The sequence below is a fragment of the Ornithorhynchus anatinus genome, chromosome X4, assembly GCF_004115215.2.
Source record: "Ornithorhynchus anatinus isolate Pmale09 chromosome X4, mOrnAna1.pri.v4, whole genome shotgun sequence".
Taxonomy (NCBI): domain Eukaryota; kingdom Metazoa; phylum Chordata; class Mammalia; order Monotremata; family Ornithorhynchidae; genus Ornithorhynchus; species Ornithorhynchus anatinus.
The window spans coordinates 1581314-1601036 of NC_041752.1; the positions used below are offsets into that span (position 1 = coordinate 1581314).

The following is a 19723-nucleotide window of genomic DNA, read 5'->3' on the forward strand; positions in this document are numbered from 1 at the left end:
AACTGATTCTCTTTCCCTCTTCAAAACCTTACTTAAAAATCACCTCCTCCAAGAGGCCTTCCCAGACTGAGCTCCTCTTCCCCCTCTACTCCCTCTGCCATCCCCCCTTTACCTCTCCGCAGCTAAAGCCTCATTTTCCCCTTTTCCCTCTGCTCCTCCACCTCTCCCTTCCCATCCCCACAGCACTGTACCCGTCCGCTCAACTGTATATATTTTCGTTACCCTATTTATTTTGTTAATGAATACACTCACATTACTGTGAGTGTAAAGAATTGTACATCGCCTTGATTCTATTTAGTTGCCATTGTTTTTACGAGATGTTCTTCCCCTTGACGCTGTTTAGTGCCATTGTTCTTGTCTGTCCGTCTCCCCCGATTAGACTGTAAGCCCGTCAAACGGCAGGGACTGTCTCTATCTGTTGCCGACTTGTTCATCCCAAGCGCTTAGTACAGTGCTCTGCACATAGTAAGCGCTCAATAAATACTATTGAATGAATGAATGAATACCCTGTCAATAAAAGCTCATTCCAGTGTTTTGCATATGTGAAGCCAGGCACTTCTCTGAATTCAGCTCTCCTCATTTGGGAAAGTGGACATCTTTGCTAAGTGGAATTTGCTCCTGCTTTGATTCTTCCATCTAAATTTCGTCTTGCTGGGTTACTCGAGAACATTCCTCAGGTATGGTATAATTTGCAAAGCCTAAATAGTCATCGGTACCTGGATGGAATTCCTTTTTTTTTAAATCCATATTTTATCACTGTTGTTACTTGCTTGTACTCCTCCCCCAGGGTTTAGTACAGTACCAAGAACTTAACAACTGCTACAATTATTATTATTATTGTTTGCCTCAACTCCTTTTCGGATGATAAAAATCTTTGTTCGGACAGTCTCTATTTTGGTGAAATGCCTCCCTTGGAGATGTTGAATTCTTCAGCCGACACGACCCACGTATGTGATCCACAAGATGCTTAGATTTTGGACGTCCCTCTTTTGAAATGTTTTTATCATCGTTGTCATTTTTATCATCGTTTAAGATACATGCCTCGGTCTCTGCTAATGTCTATCTGTCAGATGATTCCTCTCCCCTCCTTCAAAGCCTTCTGAAGGCCCATCTCCTCCAAGAGGCCTTCCCAGACTGATCCCTCCTTTCCTCTTCTCCCACTCCCTTCTGCCTCACCCTGATTCTCTCTCTTTGGTCACCCCTCTCCCCCAGCCCCACGGCACTGACGTCCATATCCGTAATTTATTTATTTCTATTCTTGCCTGTCTCCCCATTTAGACTGTGAGCTCGTTGTGGGCAGGAAATGTCTACCGACACTATTGTACTCTCCCAAGCGCTTAGTACAGTTCTCTGCACACCGTAAGCGTGATGACTGCCTCCTTGGGGCTCAGTCCCTGCTTCTAAGCCTGGACTGAGTCCTCATTTCCTCTCCCCCCCACCCTTCTCGGTCGGATTTGCACCCTCCATTCGCCCCTCCCTCGGCCCCGCAGCACCTACGTCCGTATCCAGACTTTATTGATTTCTCTTAGTGTCCGTTTCCCCCCTAAGCTCGTCGTGAGCGGCGAGGGAGCCCACCAACTCCGTCGTGTTCTACTCTCCCTAGCGCTTACGTACGGTGCTCCTTCCCGTCGAAGACAGGTTCCGCTTTTCCCTTCCCGGACCACCCAGCACACCTCGCCCAGCCTCTACTACTCCTCCGAGACCAGCGGCAGCCCCCTCCCGTTGCTCCAGCCTATCAGGAAGGAGCCCGTGCATCCGGAACCAGAAGTCGCCCTTTAGCGGGACTCCGTCGGCGACCTAGAAGCCCAGAAGATTAAGGAACTTGCACCCCCTTAGGTGAGTGTCCCCACCCCCCGCCGGGCCCATCACCCTGCCCTTCACCAGCCGGAGATGCCCCCCCCCCACCCCGCCACCCTACCCCGCGCCCTCCTGGCCTGTGAATCTCTGGCCCAAGGTTCGGGGTAATGGGGCAGTTAGAGCCGACGACGAGATCCCGAGCCGACATTCTAGATCAGACCAGCTGATCGTATTCGTCGAGCGTTTCCCGGGCATAGCGCGCCATACATACTAAGCACTTGAGAGAGTATAATAGAGCAGTAAACAGACACATTCCCTGCCCACAGCGAGTTTACAGTCTAGAGGGGGAGAGAGAGGGGGAGGGTGGCCCAGTGGAAAGAACCCCCAGAGGTACATCATTTGAATTCTCTGGGCCTCGCTGGTCTCCCCTGTCAAATGGGAATTAAATACCTGTTCTCCCTCCCTCTTAGGCCGTGAGCCCTGGGTGGGACAGAGATCGTGTCTGATCTGATTCTATGACGTCTAACCCAGCGCTCGGCACAGTAAGTGCATAACAGAAACGATAATTACTGCACCTGGATGTGTACCCTTTAGGCACTGGTCCCAACCCCAGCCCTCCAGCATGTATGTCCGTGTCAATAAATATACATCTAATCTTCTGTCTCCCCCTCTAGACTGTGAGTTATTTGTGAGTTAGGAATGTGTCTATCAACTCTGTTGTATCGTACTCTCCCAAGTGCTTAGTACGGTGCTCTATACCCAGGAAATGCTCGATAGATACTATTGATGGAGTCTGCCAAATCTGTCATTTTGTACTCCCAAGTGCTCAGCACAGCACTCTGTGCCCATAAGCGCTCAATAAGACTGATTACTGTCGAAGAGACAGACGAGGTATGTGGGGGCCCATACGATCCAACCTTGCCGGTGGATTTTTTTTCTCTTGGGGCCCAGGCACAGCCCCTGACGAGGAGTGGGGAGGGATCACTCGAGGGAGCGGTCTCTCTGCGAAAAGCAAGAAGCGATGCCCGCCCATCGCGATCCGACTCAGAGTCGTCTCTTTCTCTCTTAAGCCGCTGTGCAGCTGAAATGGCTGGTGAGTTTTGGGCTGCTCCTGCCTTTCCCTGAAGAGTCGCCACGGCAACCGACGAGTCCAGCCCACCCGAAACTCACTCGGCTCCGGGAACAGCTCCAACTCATCAGTTCGACACGAAGGGGGATCCGTTCATATTGGTTCTATAGAATGTAAGCTCGTTGTGGGCTAGGAATTTGACTGTTTATTCTCATACTGTAGTTTCCCAAGCACCAAATACACAGCTCCCCTTGCGCTTAGTGTGCTCAATTGCGCTCAATAAATGTGAACGAATGATTAAATTACAGCTCCTCTGCTCTGTCTCTGGTCCCAAGGATCCGCTATAAATTGCTCCTATTTAACTTCGTAGGGTCATTTCAGATCGACTGGGGTCATCTGAGGTAAAAGGGGGCCACAAAGAGCTTTCAGAAAAATCTAGACCACACAGAAGTGAAAGTGGGGGTGACCCGAAGATAAAAATGGGGACGCAGAGATTAAAGGGTCATTTCAGGTCAACTGGGGCCATTTCAGGTGAATTTAGCAAGGAGCGCTTTCAGAAAAATCGGGGTGTCAGCAATGAAAGTTGGGGTGACCCGAGGGTACAAATGGGGAGACGGAGAGCTCATTGGGTCATTTCAGGTCCACTAGGGCCAGCTGAGGTAAATTTTGGCAAGGAAGCGCTTTCAGAAAAATCGGGGTGCCAGCGATGAAAGGTGGGGTGACCCGAGGTACAAATGGGGACACGGAGAGTTTTGGGGGGTTATTGCAGGTCAGTTGGGGCCGTTTGAGGTGAAATTTGGCAAGGAATAGCTTTCAGAAAAATCGGGGGGTCAGCAGTGAGAGTTGGGGTGACCCGAGGTACAAATGGGGACACGGAGAGTTTTGGGGGGTTATTTCAGGAGAGTTGGGGTCATCTGAGGCGAATTTTGGCAAGGAGGCGCTTTTGGCAAAATCGGGGGGTCAGCAATGAAAGTCGGGGCGACCCGAGGATTGAAACGGGGACACGGAGAGTTTGGGGGGCGGTCATTTCAAGGCAATCGGGGCCCTTTGAGGTGAATTTTGGCAAGGAAACGCGTTCAGAAAAATAGGGAACTCGAAAAAGTGAAGTGCGGGGTCATGCGGGGACAAAATGGGGTCACGGAGAGTTCACCGGGGTCATGCGAGGACAAAATGGGGTCACGGAGAGTTCATCGGGTCATTTGAGGTGAAATTTGGCCACAAGGCGATTTCGAAAAATCGGGACCTCGAAAAAGCGAACTGCGGGGTCACGCGAGGACACAAATTGGGGTCACGGAGAGTTCATCGGGTCATCCGAGGACGCGGATGGGGTCACGGAGAGTTCATTGGGCCATTTCAGGTCAACCGGGACCGTACGAAGTAAAATTCGGCCACAAGGCGATTTTAGAAAATACGGGGAGTCACGGCAGCGAAAGTGGGGGGCCCCGGACATGGGAATGGGGTCCCGGAGAGTTTTGGGGGGGTCCGTTCAGGTCAATCGGGGGCATTTGAGGTGAATTTTGGCAAGCAGCCCTTTCAGAAATATCGGGGTGCGAGCAATGAAAGTTGGGGTGACCCGAGGATACAAATGGGGTCACGGAGAGTTTTTGGGGGGACAGTTCAGGTCAATCGGGGGCATTTGAGGTGAATTTTGGCAAGGAGCGCTTTGAGGAAAATCGGGGTGCCAGCAATGAAAGTTGGGGTGACCCGAGGATACAAATGGGGTCACGGAAGGTGTGGGGGGTCATTTCATGTCAATTGGGGCCGTTTGAGATGAATTTTGGCAAGCAGCTCTTTCAGAAAAATCGGGGTGTCAGCAATGAAAGTTGGGGTGACCCGAGCATACAAATGGGGACACGAAGAGTTCATTGAGCTCATTTCAGGTCAATTGGGGCCATCTGACGTGAATTTTGTCAAGGAATACCTTTCAGAAAAATCGGGGGGTCAGCAGTGAGAGTTGGGGTGACCCGAGGTACAAATGGGGACACGGAGAGTTTTGGGGTTATTTCAGGAGAGTTGGGGCCATCTGAGGTGGATTTTGGCAAGGAATATCTTTCAGAAAAATCGGGGGGTCAGCAATGAAAGTTGGGGTGACCCGAGTATTCAAACGGGCTCACGGAGAGTTTGGGGGAGTCATTTCGAGTCAATCGGGGCCCTTTGAGGTGACTTTTGGCAAGGAAACGCGTTCAGAAAAATCGGGAACTCGAAAAAGTGAAGTGCGGGGTCATGCGGGGACAAAATGGGGTCACGGAGAGTTCACCGGGGTCATGCGAGGACAAAATGGGGTCACGGAGAGTTCATCGGGTCATTTGAGGTGAAATTTGGCCACAAGGCGATTTCGAAAAATCGGGACCTCGAAAAAGCGAACTGCGGGGTCACGCGAGGACACAAATTGGGGTCACGGAGAGTTCATCGGGTCATCCGAGGACACGGATGGGGTCACGGAGAGTTCATTGGGCCATTTCAGGTCAACCGGGACCGTTCGAAGTGAAATTCGGCCACAAGGCGATTTTAGAAAATACGGGGAGTCACGGCAGCGAAAGTGGGGGGCCCCGGACATGGGAATGGGGTCCCGGAGAGTTTTGGGGGGTCCGTTCAGGTCAATCGGGGGCATTTGAGGTGAATTTCGGCCTAGGAGCGCTTTCAGAAATATCGGGGTGCGAGCAATGAAAGTTGGGGTGACCCGAGGATACAAATGGGGTCACGGAGAGTTTTGGGGGGGTCAGTTCAGGTCAATCGGGGGCATTTGAGGTGAATTTTGGCAAGGAGCGCTTTGAGGAAAATCGGGGGGTCAGTAGTCAAAGATGGGGTGACCCGAGGATACAAATGGGGTCACGGAGAGTTTTTTGGGCTTATTTCAGGTCAGTTGGGGTCATCTGAGGTGAATTTTGGCCTAGGAGCGCTTTCAGAAAAATCGGGGCGTCAGCAATGAAAGTTGGGGTGACTCGAGCATACAAATGGGGTCACAGAGGGTTTTTTGGGTCAGTTCAGGTCAATTGGGACCGTTTGAGGTGAATTTTGGCAAGGAAGCGCTTTCAGAAAAATTGGGGTGTCAGCAATGACAGTTGGGGTGACCCGAGGTACAAATGGGGACACGGAGAGTTTTTTGGGCTTATTTCAGGTCGGTTGGGGCCATCTGAGGCGAACTTTCGCCTAGGAGCGCTTTCGGAAAAATCGGGGGGGGACAGCAATGAAAGTCGGGGCGACCCGAGGATTCAAATGGGGTCACGGAGGGTTTGGGGGGTCATTTCAAGTCAATCGGGGCCCTTTGAGGTGAATTTTGGCAAGGAAACGCGTTCAGGAAAATCGGGAACTCGAAAAAATGAAGTGCGGGGTCATGCGGGGACAAAATGGGGTCACGGAGAGTTCACCGGGGTCATGCGAGGACAAAATGGGGTCACGGAGAGTTCATCGGGTCATTTGAGGTGAAATTTGGCCACAAGGCGATTTCGAAAAATCGGGACCTCGAAAAAGCGAACTGCGGGGTCACGCGAGGACACAAATTGGGGTCACGGAGAGTTCATTGGGCCATTTCAGGTCAACCGGGACCGTTCGAAGTGAAATTCGGCCACAAGGAGATTTTAGAAAATACGGGGAGTCACGGCAGCGAAAGTGGGGGGCCCCGGACATGGGAATGGGGTCCCGGAGAGTTTTGGGGGGTCCGTTCAGGTCAATCGGGGGCATTTGAAGGGCAATTTGGCCTAGGAGCGCTTTCAGAATAACCGGGGTGTAAGCAATGAAAGCTGCTGTGACACGAGGATAAAAATGGAGTCACGGAGAGGATTTTTTGCCAAATTTCACCTCAAATGACCCCAAATGACCTGAACGGACCCCAAAAAACTCTCCGTGACCCCATTTGTATCCTCGGGTCACCCCAACTTTGACTACTGACCCCCCGATTTTTCTCAAAGCGCTCCTTGCCAAAATTCACCTCAAATGCCCCCGATTGACCTGAACTGACTCCCAAAAACTCTCCGTGACCCCATTTGTATCCTCGGGTCACCCCAACTTTCATTGCTCGCACCCCGATATTTCTGAAAGCGCTCCTAGGCCGAAATTCACCTCAAATGCCCCCGATTGACCTGAACGGACCCCCCAAAACTCTCCGGGACCCCATTCCCATGTCCGGGGCCCCCCACTTTCGCTGCCGTGACTCCCCGTATTTTCTAAAATCGCCTTGTGGCCGAATTTCACTTCGAACGGTCCCGGTTGACCTGAAATGGCCCAATGAACTCTCCGTGACCCCATCCGTGTCCTCGGATGACCCGATGAACTCTCCGTGACCCCAATTTGTGTCCTCGCGTGACCCCGCAGTTCGCTTTTTCGAGGTCCCGATTTTTCGAAATCGCCTTGTGGCCAAATTTCACCTCAAATGACCCGATGAACTCTCCGTGACCCCATTTTGTCCTCGCATGACCCCGGTGAACTCTCCGTGACCCCATTTTGTCCCCGCATGACCCCGCACTTCACTTTTTCGAGTTCCCGATTTTTCTGAACGCGTTTCCTTGCCAAAAGTCACCTCAAAGGGCCCCGATTGACTCGAAATGACTCCCCCAAACTCTCCGTGAGCCCGTTTGAATACTCGGGTCACCCCAACTTTCATTGCTGACCCCCCGATTTTTCTGAAAGATATTCCTTGCCAAAATCCACCTCAGATGGCCCCAACTCTCCTGAAATAACCCCCAAAACTCTCCGTGTCCCCATTTGTACCTCGGGTCACCCCAACTCTCACTGCTGACCCCCCCGATTTTTCTGAAAGGTATTCCTTGACAAAATTCACGTCAGATGGCCCCAATTGACCTGAAATGAGCTCAATGAACTCTTCGTGTCCCCATTTGTATGCTCGGGTCACCCCAACTTTCATTGCTGACACCCCGATTTTTCTGAAAGAGCTGCTTGCCAAAATTCATCTCAAACGGCCCCAATTGACATGAAATGACCCCCCACACCTTCCGTGACCCCATTTGTATCCTCGGGTCACCCCAACTTTCATTGCTGGCACCCCGATTTTCCTCAAAGCGCTCCTTGCCAAAATTCACCTCAAATGCCCCCGATTGACCTGAACTGTCCCCCCAAAAACTCTCCGTGACCCCATTTGTATCCTCGGGTCACCCCAACTTTCATTGCTCGCACCCCGATATTTCTGAAAGGGCTGCTTGCCAAAATTCACCTCAAATGCCCCCGATTGACCTGAACGGACCCCCCCAAAACTCTCCGGGACCCCATTCCCATGTCCGGGGCCCCCCACTTTCGCTGCCGTGACTCCCCGTATTTTCTAAAATCGCCTTGTGGCCGAATTTTACTTCGTACGGTCCCGGTTGACCTGAAATGGCCCAATGAACTCTCCGTGACCCCATCCGCGTCCTCGGATGACCCGATGAACTCTCCGTGACCCCAATTTGTGTCCTCGCGTGACCCCGCAGTTCGCTTTTTCGAGGTCCCGATTTTTCGAAATCGCCTTGTGGCCAAATTTCACCTCAAATGACCCGATGAACTCTCCGTGACCCCATTTTGTCCTCGCATGACCCCGGTGAACTCTCCGTGACCCCATTTTGTCCCCGCATGACCCCGCACTTCACTTTTTCGAGTTCCCTATTTTTCTGAACGCGTTTCCTTGCCAAAATTCACCTCAAAGGGCCCCGATTGCCTTGAAATGACCGCCCCCCAAACTCTCCGTGTCCCCGTTTCAATCCTCGGGTCGCCCCGACTTTCATTGCTGACCCCCCGATTTTGCCAAAAGCGCCTCCTTGCCAAAATTCGCCTCAGATGACCCCAACTCTCCTGAAATAACCCCCCAAAACTCTCCGTGTCCCCATTTGTACCTCGGGTCACCCCAACTCTCACTGCTGACCCCCCGATTTTTCTGAAAGCTATTCCTTGCCAAATTTCACCTCAAACGGCCCCAACTGACCTGCAATAACCCCCCAAAACTCTCCGTGTCCCCATTTGTACCTCGGGTCACCCCACCTTTCATCGCTGGCACCCCGATTTTTCTGAAAGCGCTTCCTTGCCAAAATTTACCTCAGCTGGCCCTAGTGGACCTGAAATGACCCAATGAGCTCTCCGTCTCCCCATTTGTACCCTCGGGTCACCCCAACTTTCATTGCTGACACCCCGATTTTTCTGAAAGCGCTCCTTGCTAAATTCACCTGAAATGGCCCCAGTTGACCTGAAATGACCCTTTAATCTCTGCGTCCCCATTTTTATCTTCGGGTCACCCCCACTTTCACTTCTGTGTGGTCTAGATTTTTCTGAAAGCTCTTTGTGGCCCCCTTTTACCTCAGATGACCCCAGTCGATCTGAAATGACCCTACGAAGTTAAATAGGAGCAATTTATAGCGGATCCTTGGGACCAGAGACAGAGCAGAGGAGCTGTAATTTAATCATTCGTTCACATTTATTGAGCGCAATTGAGCACACTAAGCGCAAGGGGAGCTGTGTATTTGGTGCTTGGGAAACTACAGTATGAGAATAAACAGTCAAATTCCTAGCCCACAACGAGCTTACATTCTATAGAACCAATATGAACGGATCCCCCTTCGTGTCGAACTGATGAGTTGGAGCTGTTCCCGGAGCCGAGTGAGTTTCGGGTGGGCTGGACTCGTCGGTTGCCGTGGCGACTCTTCAGGGAAAGGCAGGAGCAGCCCAAAACTCACCAGCCATTTCAGCTGCACAGCGGCTTAAGAGAGAAAGAGACGACTCTGAGTCGGATCGCGATGGGCGGGCATCGCTTCTTGCTTTTCGCAGAGAGACCGCTCCCTCGAGTGATCCCTCCCCACTCCTCGTCAGGGGCTGTGCCTGGGCCCCAAGAGAAAAAAAATCCACCGGCAAGGTTGGATCGTATGGGCCCCCACATACCTCGTCTGTCTCTTCGACAGTAATCAGTCTTATTGAGCGCTTATGGGCACAGAGTGCTGTGCTGAGCACTTGGGAGTACAAAATGACAGATTTGGCAGACTCCATCAATAGTATCTATCGAGCATTTCCTGGGTATAGAGCACCGTACTAAGCACTTGGGAGAGTACGATACAACAGAGTTGATAGACACATTCCTAACTCACAAATAACTCACAGTCTAGAGGGGGAGACAGAAGATTAGATGTATATTTATTGACACGGACATACATGCTGGAGGGCTGGGGTTGGGACCAGTGCCTAAAGGGTACACATCCAGGTGCAGTAATTATCGTTTCTGTTATGCACTTACTGTGCCGAGCGCTGGGTTAGACGTCATAGAATCAGATCAGACACGATCTCTGTCCCACCCAGGGCTCACGGCCTAAGAGGGAGGGAGAACAGGTATTTAATTCCCATTTGACAGGGGAGACCAGCGAGGCCCAGAGAATTCAAATGATGTACCTCTGGGGGTTCTTTCCACTGGGCCACCCTCCCCCTCTCTCTCCCCCTCTAGACTGTAAACTCGCTGTGGGCAGGGAATGTGTCTGTTTACTGCTCTATTATACTCTCTCAAGTGCTTAGTATGTATGGCGCGCTATGCCCGGGAAACGCTCGACGAATACGATCAGCTGGTCTGATCTAGAATGTCGGCTCGGGATCTCGTCGTCGGCTCTAACTGCCCCATTACCCCGAACCTTGGGCCAGAGATTCACAGGCCAGGAGGGCGCGGGGTAGGGTGGCGGGGTGGGGGGGGGGGCAACTCCGGCTGGTGAAGGGCAGGGTGATGGGCCCGGCGGGGGGTGGGGACACTCACCTAAGGGGGTGCAAGTTCCTTAATCTTCTGGGCTTCTAGGTCGCCGACGGAGTCCCGCTAAAGGGCGACTTCTGGTTCCGGATGCACGGGCTCCTTCCTGATAGGCTGGAGCAACGGGAGGGGGCTGCCGCTGGTCTCGGAGGAGTAGTAGAGGCTGGGCGAGGTGTGCTGGGTGGTCCGGGAAGGGAAAAGCGGAACCTGTCTTCGACGGGAAGGAGCACCGTACGTAAGCGCTAGGGAGAGTAGAACACGACGGAGTTGGTGGGCTCCCTCGCCGCTCACGACGAGCTTAGGGGGGAAACGGACACTAAGAGAAATCAATAAAGTCTGGATACGGACGTAGGTGCTGCGGGGCCGAGGGAGGGGCGAATGGAGGGTGCAAATCCGACCGAGAAGGGTGGGGGGGAGAGGAAATGAGGACTCAGTCCAGGCTTAGAAGCAGGGACTGAGCCCCAAGGAGGCAGTCATCACAGAAGAAGTAGTAGTCAAGACGTCCGGGGATGACAGGTGATGCCGATGGTATTTGTTAAGCGTTTACTATGTGCCAAGCACTGTCCCAGGCACGGGATAAGCCGACGGATGTTACCTGAGAGCCGGGAGATCGACGCAGGTGTTCGTGGAGGTCGCTGGTTTGCAGCGGGGGGAAGGTGGTTCTCCGGATGGCCGCTTCGACTCCTGCCAGGCTGGGTCTCTCTGCCAAAAGCCTTTCATACTTCAGGATATTTCTGGCCATCCTCCTGTTGTCTCGATCTGCAACCAGTGTCAGAGAGCAGTGTTTTGGGCACCCCCAGGCCCTGAGTGAGAAGCAGCACGGCCTAGTGGATAATAATAATAATAATACTGATGGTATTGGTTAAGCGTTTACTATGCGCCAAGCACTGTTCTAAGCACTGGGGTAGATACAGGGTAATCAGTTTGTCCCACGTGGGGTTCACAGTGTTAATCCGCATTTTACAGAGGAGGTCACTGAGGCCCAGAGAAGTTAAGCGGCTTGCCCGCGGCACACAGCGGACAAGTGGTGGAGCGAGATTAGAACCCACATCCTCTGACTCCCAAGCCCGGGCTCTTGCCACAGAACTACACTGCTTCCCTCGGGTCAGGGGGCTGGAGGGACCTGATTTCTAATCCTGGCTCTGCCACTTGTCTGCTGTGTGACTTTGGGTAGGTCGTTTCACTTCTCTGGGTCTCAGTGGCCTCATCTGGAAAGTGGGGATGAAGACTGGGAGCCCCATCTGGGACAACCTGATCACCTCGTCTCTCCCCCGGTGCTCGGAACAGTGCTCGGCGCAAAGTAAACGCTTTACAAATACCATCGTCATCATCATTATTATTACTATTTCAGCCTTTTCTCTGAGCCCACAACCTTCCCGTGGTTACCTCTGAGGTTCTCAGTGGCTTCCAGGCTGTACACCACATTCCTCCAATCAGACTGTAGCCTCTTGATGAGGGTGTAGGTCAGCGGGGGGTTAGCCACGGGGGCGGCTGACCCCCGGTGTAGAGAAAGCGCCTTCCGATAGAACCCGAAAGGCAGAAATGGAATAAACGTTCCTTCCGCTTGCTGTAGCCTCCTCAGGGCTGGGAGGTTCCGGTTTTGCTGGTAGGAAGCGGAGGCTGAAGTGGAAATGCTGGGAACCGAGGTTCTGGGGTTCCCCTCCGGACAGTCGGCCAAGGAGAGGTTAAAGGAAACAGACCCTCAAACTGAGCCGGGAGCCTGGAAAGGGACAGGATCCTAGGAACTTTTCTTTCGAGCTCCTTGTGGACTGCAAGCTCCTCGTGGGCAGGGGCTGTGTCTACTAACCCTCGCATCGTACTTTCCCAACGGCTTCGTACGGTGCTCAGCACACAGTAAGTGCTCAAGAAATATCATGGGTTGATCGATTGATCATAGACTGTAAGCTCCCCCATAGACCGTGAACTCGACGTGGGCAGGATTCACATATACCAGGAAAAGCAACGTGGCTCAGGGGAAAGAACCCGGGCTTGGGAGTCAGAGGTCATGGATTCTAATCCCGGCTCCGCCACTTGTCAGCTGTGTGACTGTGGGCGAGTCACTTCACTTCTCTGGGCCTCAGTGACCTCATCTGTAAAATGGGGATTAACTGTGAGCCTCGCTTGGAACAACCCGATCACCCTGTATCTACCCCAGTGCTTAGAATAGTCCTCTGCACGTAGTAAGCGCTTAACAAATACCCACATAATTATTATTATTATTATTATTATGTGGGACCGTGTCCCACCTGATTAATGTGTATCTACCCCAGCGCTGTGAGCAGTGCTTGGCACACAGTGAGCACTTAAATAACGATGATAAAAAGTAGACCAGCAGAGGGAAATTGGAATCTTTCAATCCACTCACACCCAACGTCGGAGAAACATATGTGCGAGGAGAAGAACTGGAGCGAGGGGTATGTTAATGCTTCGGGATTCTGGGTGGCGTTCCGAGCTTCTGCTCCAGATTTACTAGAGAAGAGGATTTGGAGCGGAGACTTAGCCTCCAGAAAGCCTGGCGACTTGGGCTATGCAGTAACCCAACGTCACAGCCCAGCATATGTTCAGCAGACGCCATCTCCCCGTCCCTGGAAGAAACATCCATCAACCGACACCCGATTCCGTTTCAGCCGGTGGCCAGTTCCAGATGTGGGCAACCTGCCCAGACTCTGGAAACGAAGCTTGCTTTGTCGCTCCTTGGTGCCAGGGCCCGGTTAAACCACAAAAGCGGCTGGGAGGAGAAAGTCAGATCTCTTTTCTACCCCTGAAGAATGTGGATATAAAATCCTACAATCCAGCTTCTGCAAACCAGCCTCAGCACTTGGAGATTTTGTGCAACCCGTTTCTCCCTCGGTATTCCGACACCCAGCCGTCACACACCTTTATATTGCCACCGACCCCTCGCCCACATCCTGCCTCTGGCCTGGAACTTCCTGCCTCTTCATATCCGACAGACGATCACTCTCCCCACCTTACAAGAAACAGTTCGGTTGTATTGTACCATCCCAAGCGTTTAGTACAGTGCTCTGCACATAGCAAGCGCTCAATAAATGCGATCGATCGATCGCTAGATCTTCCTTCTACCCATGGAAAAACCACCCTAAATTACCACCTCATCAACGAGGCATCGAACCCCTTTGGCGGCTGAGATTTCCTGTTTTCACCATTTCAAGTTAGAGTTGTAAAACTAGGCAGCCGGCTTGGCATTTTGCTTAGAATCAGCCAAATTCTCTCTTCATTTCAGCATTTCTGGGGGTTTCCAGTTCAACTCAGATTTCACTGCTCTATTCAGGAAACTGCAGGAATGTGGGATTGAAACCTGAGATCCCGGGATAGAACATCTCGGGCTGCAGAACTGAGCTGAAATGGAGGTTTTTTTTAAAAAATGGCATTTGTTAAACACTTACTCTGCATCCAACGCCGTTCTAAACGCTGGGACGGATGCAAGGTGATTAAGTTGTTCTGCATGGGGCTCGCGGTCTAAGTGTGAGGTTCATCAGTTATTAGGAATGCACTGAAATGAAAGGTCGATTGCCAGTAAGCGATTCGTTTTCCAACCTTTTCCTGAGCCTCTCAGGAATGGGCAGGACTCAGTGGATGAGGAGAAAAACTGACCCAGTGGCGATACACGTTGATGACTTCAGCCTGGCAAAGAAATACCCAGAAATGTACCAGACTAGACATTTTTTCCAAATGAATCCCTTCTCTCCCCAAGAAGCACATATCATAAAGAGAGAGAAAATTTAACCCAGAGTAAATAGGTATTCGCCCCAGACAGAGGCGAATTTGACCCTGTGGTTTTCTCCCACTTTATATCTTAGACTGTAGGCTCGTCTCTAGACTGTGTAATTTCATTGTAGGCAGGGAATGTGTCTGTTTATTGTTGTCCTGCACTCTCCCAAGCGCTTAGAACAGTGCTCTGCACACAGTAAGCGCTCAGTTAACATGATGGACTGGCTGGCCTGGGTAGGAAGGGGAGAGAAGTCCCCTTCTTGTAGACGGATACAGTCACTGCTCACAACGAGCTTACCGTGTGTATACGCGACATCACGTGCGTAAGACGCTGTGTGCACATGTGACATCATGCGTGTGAGACTTCGTGTACCTGGGAGGTATTCTTCTCGTGTGGCAAGCCCCTTCGTGAGAAATAGCGTGGCCTAGCGATTAGAGCCTGGGCCTGGGAGTCAGAAGGACCTGGGTTCTGATCCCAGCTCCGTCGCTTATCTGCCGTGTGACCTTGGGCAGGCAAGTCACATAAGTTCTCAGTGCCTCAGTTCCCTCATTTGTAAAATGGGGATTGAGATCGTGAGCCCCAATTGAATTATCTTGTATCGACCCCGGCGCTTAATACAGTGCCCGGCACCTAGTAAGCGCTTAACGCAAACCTCACTCACCATTATTACTCTCCGTGCCTCAGTTCCCTCATCCGTAAAATGGGAACGGAAGCCGTGAGCTCCACGTGGGCCAGGGGCTGGGTCTAATCGGATTATCTCGTATCGAGCCCGGCGCTCAGCACAGCACCCGGCACCTAGTGAGCCCTTAACATTCATTCAATAGTATTTATCGAGCGCTTACTAGGTGCAGAGCGCCGTACTAAGTGCTTAGAATCTACAATTCAACACAAACCTCACTCACCGTTATTACCCTCCGTCCCTCGGTTCCCTCATCTGCAAAATGGAGGTGGAGGCCGTGAGCCCCACGTGGGACAGGGACCGCGTCCCGGCGCATCATCTGGTACCGTCCGCAGCGCTCAGCACAGCGCCCGGCACCTAGTAAGCGCGTAACACGATCCTCACTCACCGTTATTAGTCTCCGTCCCTCGGTTCCCTCATCTGCAAAATGGAGATGGAGGCCGTGAGCCCCACGTGGGACAGGGACCGCGTCCCGGCGCATCATCTCGAACCGTCCCCGGCGCTCAGCACAGCGGCCGGCACCTCGCCGGGGCTTAAGGCGGACCCCGATTTTCCTCCTTACTCCCCGCGCCTCCTTTCCCTCAGCTGCCAAGGGGAGCTGAACCCCCCACCCTCGGGGCTCCCTCCCGCTCGGAGGGCGAGCCCCACGCGGGACGGGGCCCGGCCTCCCACCCCATCGCCTCGGTTCCGCCCCAGGGAGTCCCGGGGCGGGGGTCCTCCCTGCTCCCGGCTCGGCCGCTCGGCCGCTGGGCCACCGCAGCCCGCTCCCTTGGCTTCTCTGGGCCTCGGCGATCTCACCTGCCCAAGGGGGGCTGAAGCCCTCGAGGAGGGGCGCCGGGGCCAGTGGTTGGCACCTAGGAAGCGTTATTGGAATGAAGGTGTGGCGGTGGGGAGCGCCTGGCCGGGCCCCCCGCGCCGGACCCCCGGGGCCGGCACCCCCTCCTCCCCCCGCCGTGCCCCCCGTGCTCGGCCTCATCTGTGCAGGCCCCGCGGGCGGGCTCGGGGGCGGGGGCTGGGGCGGGGGCGGGCCGGGCGCAGTAAGCGTAGGAGGTCCCGCCCGGCCTGCAGCGGCCCCCAAAGCGCCACGGTCCCCACGGCGCCAGGGGGCTGCACCCTGCGCCCCCTGCCCGCCCTCCCCCGGGCTCTGCTCTTTTCTCCTCCTTTCCCCTCATCCCTCCTCCTCCCTCAGTCCTCCCCGTCCCCCTCCCTCGGGCTCTGCCTGCCCCTTCCTCCTCCCCCTCCATCCCCCTTTCACTCCCCTCTGCACTTTTCTCCTGCCCTCTCCTAATTCCTCCTCCTCCCTCTCTCGGTCCTCCCCGGGCTCTGCCTGCCCCCTCCTCCTCGTCTTCCTCCCCTCCATCCCCCTTCCACTCACCCTCTGCTCTTTATTGCTGATATTTCCCAAAGGCTTACTGTGTGCCGAGCACTGTTCTGAGCGCTGGGGTAGACGCGAGGGAATCAGGTTGTCCCACGTGGGGCTCGCGGTCTTCATCCCCATTTGACAGATGAGGGAACTGAGGCACAGAGAAGTGAAGTGACTCGCCCCAAGTCACACAGCTGACGAGTGGCGGAGCCGGGACGAGAACCCGCGACCTCTGACTCCGTCGATTCTCCGTCGATCGCCGTGATTCTAGTTATTTGCTATTGTCTTAATGAGATGTTCATCCCTTGATTCTATTTATTGCTATTGTTCTTGTCTGTCCGTCTCCCCCGATTAGATTGTAAGCCCGTCAAAGAGCAGGGACTGTCTCTATCTGTTACCGATTTGTCCATTCCAAGCGCTTAGTACAGTGCTCTGCACATAGTAAGCGCTCAATAAATACTATTGAATGAATGAACTCCGTTTGCGCTTCTTCCGCTAAGCCGCGCTGCTTCTCCTTTCCCCTCCCCTGATTACTCCTCCTTCTCTCCCTCCCCCGGGTCCCCCCCTTTCCCCTCCTTCGTCTCTCCACTTCTCTCCTTCACCTCCCCCTCCGCTCCCTCCTCCTCCTCCACTTCCTCCAGTTTCCTTCCTTCACTTCAGTCTGCCTTAATAATAATAATAATGATAATAATAAAGATGATGGTACTTGTTAAGCACTTACTATGTTCTAAGAGCTGGGGTAGGTACGGAGTAATCAGGTGGTCCCAAGTGGGCCTCGCAGTCTTCATCCCCATTTTACAGATGAGGGAACTGAGGCCTAGAGAAGTGAAGCGACTTGCCCCAGGTCACACAGCAGACAAGTGGCGGAGTCGGGATTAGAACCCACGACCTCTGATCCCTAAGCCCGGGCTCTTTCCACTCTTTCCTCTCTTGCCTTCACGTGTCTTCCCAGTTTCTTCCAGCCTCTACCCTGTTCGCCTCCCCTCTCTTGCTCTTTGCTCAGGAAATCAATGATTCTGCTGAGCTCTGTCTCTCCGTCTCTCTCTGTCTCCTTTAGACTGTAAGCTTGTTGTGGGTAGGGGATGCGTGTCTGTTTTTATATTATATTGTACTCTCCCAAGCCCTTAGTTACAGTGCTTTGCACACAGTAAGCGTTCAATAATTACAACTGAATGAATGAAGGAATCTCTCCTCTCTCTTTCTCCATCTCTCTCTCTTGATCTGAATGAAGGTTTGCCTCATGGAGAACCTGTCTCCTAAGATGCTCCTCCACCTGCTGTCTTGAGGTGAGAAGGTGGGAATCTCTCTCCCGCCTCCTCCCACCCCCAACACTCTCTCTCTCCCTCTCTCTCTCACATGGGAGAACATATCAGCCACTGGGACCCCCAGAGGGGGGTGATTGAGGGCTAGATTCCCGGGAAGGTTCAAGTTCTCTTAGCAGAAAAATTCAGGGAGGTGGGCATTGCCTCCAAAACTCAAGCAGGGCATGTGAAAAGGGACGCAAGCCTCCTAAAAGCCCTGAAATAAAAGGATCCACCCTCCTGGATTCTTGTCTCTTCAGAACTGAGAAATGGTGGGGACATTTCCATCCCTATCCCCGAAGCCATCACAATTCCTGAGTGGTAAAACGTGAAAAGAAACCTTTTCTCTTCCCTCCATACTCCCCTATGGGGAAGGGATTGGGTCTGTTACAATTATCTTATATTTACCCCAGCTCCCAACATATGATAAGCACTTAAATTGCTATACTGATGAGCTACGGTGACCGTAGCTGACTGAGGCAAAGGTAATAATGATGTTTACTGAGTGCTCCCTGGATTCAGTGCACTTGGGAAGTACAAAGTAAAATGGTCTGCCCCCACCAAAGATCTTACTAATGTGGGGGCCTGGGCACATAATAATAATAATAATGACATTTGTGAAGCGCTTACTATGTGCCAAACACTGTTCTTGTCCAACTCCTCCACACACACCTCCCTTCCCCCCAACCCCCCAGATATTCAGGACTCTAACCCCGGAATTCTCGCCGTTATAAAATCGTGGGGTGAGCCCTCGTCCAATCGGAAGCCGTCACACGACACGGCCGATCTCACCGTGTGGTTTTCCAGTCATGGTTGTGGTGAATTTGTTCCAGTTCCCAATGGTGCCTCACCCAGCACTGAATTAGGTCACTTCCAAAACAACTGGAAAGGAATGGTAGTTGTGTGTTGTGTGTGTCTAAAGCTGGGTGCGGAAGGAATGGGCCGGGGAGCAGACAAAACCGACTTTAGTGCTGGGGTCACTAACCTCACCGAAGAAGTTGACTCCATCAAGGCTTTGGACACCGCGAAGTACATTTAGCCGTCTGAAAAACTCCACAAGCCGCTTCGGCTTCTCCATCACTGAAGCAACCTGGTCTAGTGGGTAGAGCCCGGGCCTGGGGGTCAGAAAGTCCTGGGTTCTAACCCTGGCTCCGCCACTTGTCGGCTGTGTGACCCTGGGCAAGTCACTTCACTTCTCTGTGTCTCAATTACCTCATCTGTAAAATGGGAATTCAGACTGTGAGCCCTCTTTGGAACAGGGACCGTGTCCGATTCGATTATATTGTATCTATCCAAACGCTAAGTACAGTGCCTGGCATATAGTAAAGCACTTAACAGGAGCAGCGTAGTTAAGTGGAAAGAGCAACGGCTTGGGAGTCAGAGGATGTGGGTTCTAATCCCGGCTCTGCCCCTTGTCTGCTGCGTGACCCTAGGCAAGCCACTTAACTTCTCTATGCTTCAGTTACTTCTTCTGTAAAATGGGGGTTAAGAGGATGAGCCTCATGAGGAACAGCCTGATTACCCCAGACTTAGAACAGCGCTCGGCACAGAGTAAGTGCTTAACAAATACCATAATTGTTACTCTTATCATTATTATCAAATACCATAAAAAAGCTTTGGCCGGATAGTCAAAAACTCTCTAGGGCTTCAGCTAGTAGCGTCGTTATATGATTCAACTCAGTTTTATTGTGTTCTCCCAAGTGCCTTATATACTGCACACAGTAAGTGCTCAGCCAATATTTTTGATTTGATCTTTACGCAGGGGACTTCCAAACCTATTTAAACTATGTTAGTCATGATAATCACCTCTTTATTGATTTTCCCATCAATACTGAATTTCCCAATCAATATTTCACTCTGCTGCCTGGATTATATTAATTCATTGTCATTCTGCACCTGTCTCCCCACCCTCCAAAAACCATCAAACATTCTTCTCTCCATTAAGTAGAGACCCTTAACCACAGACTTTAAGGCCCTTCTTCAGCTCTCTCCCACCTATTTATCCACTTTCTTCTCCCACTACACCCCAGCTCACACTCATCCTTGCTGCCAAGCTGACCGTCTCACTCTGCCTCAGTCTAGACT

At 52.5% G+C, this 19723-nt stretch overlaps 1 protein-coding gene and 1 long non-coding RNA gene across 2 annotated transcripts; one reads left to right on the plus strand and one right to left on the minus strand.

The window, feature by feature from the left end:
- The first annotated feature begins 1512 nt into the window (after positions 1-1512).
- On the plus strand, positions 1513-3171 carry LOC114807826. Its single transcript, XR_003755877.2, has 2 exons — positions 1513-1836; positions 2868-3171. It is a non-coding gene; the product is annotated as an uncharacterized LOC114807826 (long non-coding RNA).
- Positions 3172-9238: 6067 nt separating this feature from the next.
- Positions 9239-18673, minus strand: LOC107547276 (prolyl 4-hydroxylase subunit alpha-3-like). Its single transcript, XM_029054173.1, is given in 8 exon segments — positions 9239-9542; positions 10071-10142; positions 10575-10862; positions 11161-11324; positions 11952-12266; positions 12931-13090; positions 14178-14207; positions 18629-18673. Coding segments are annotated over 6 exon segments (1002 nt in total). The 3' UTR covers positions 9239-9542; positions 10071-10142.
- Between the last annotated feature and the right edge of the window lie 1050 nt (positions 18674-19723).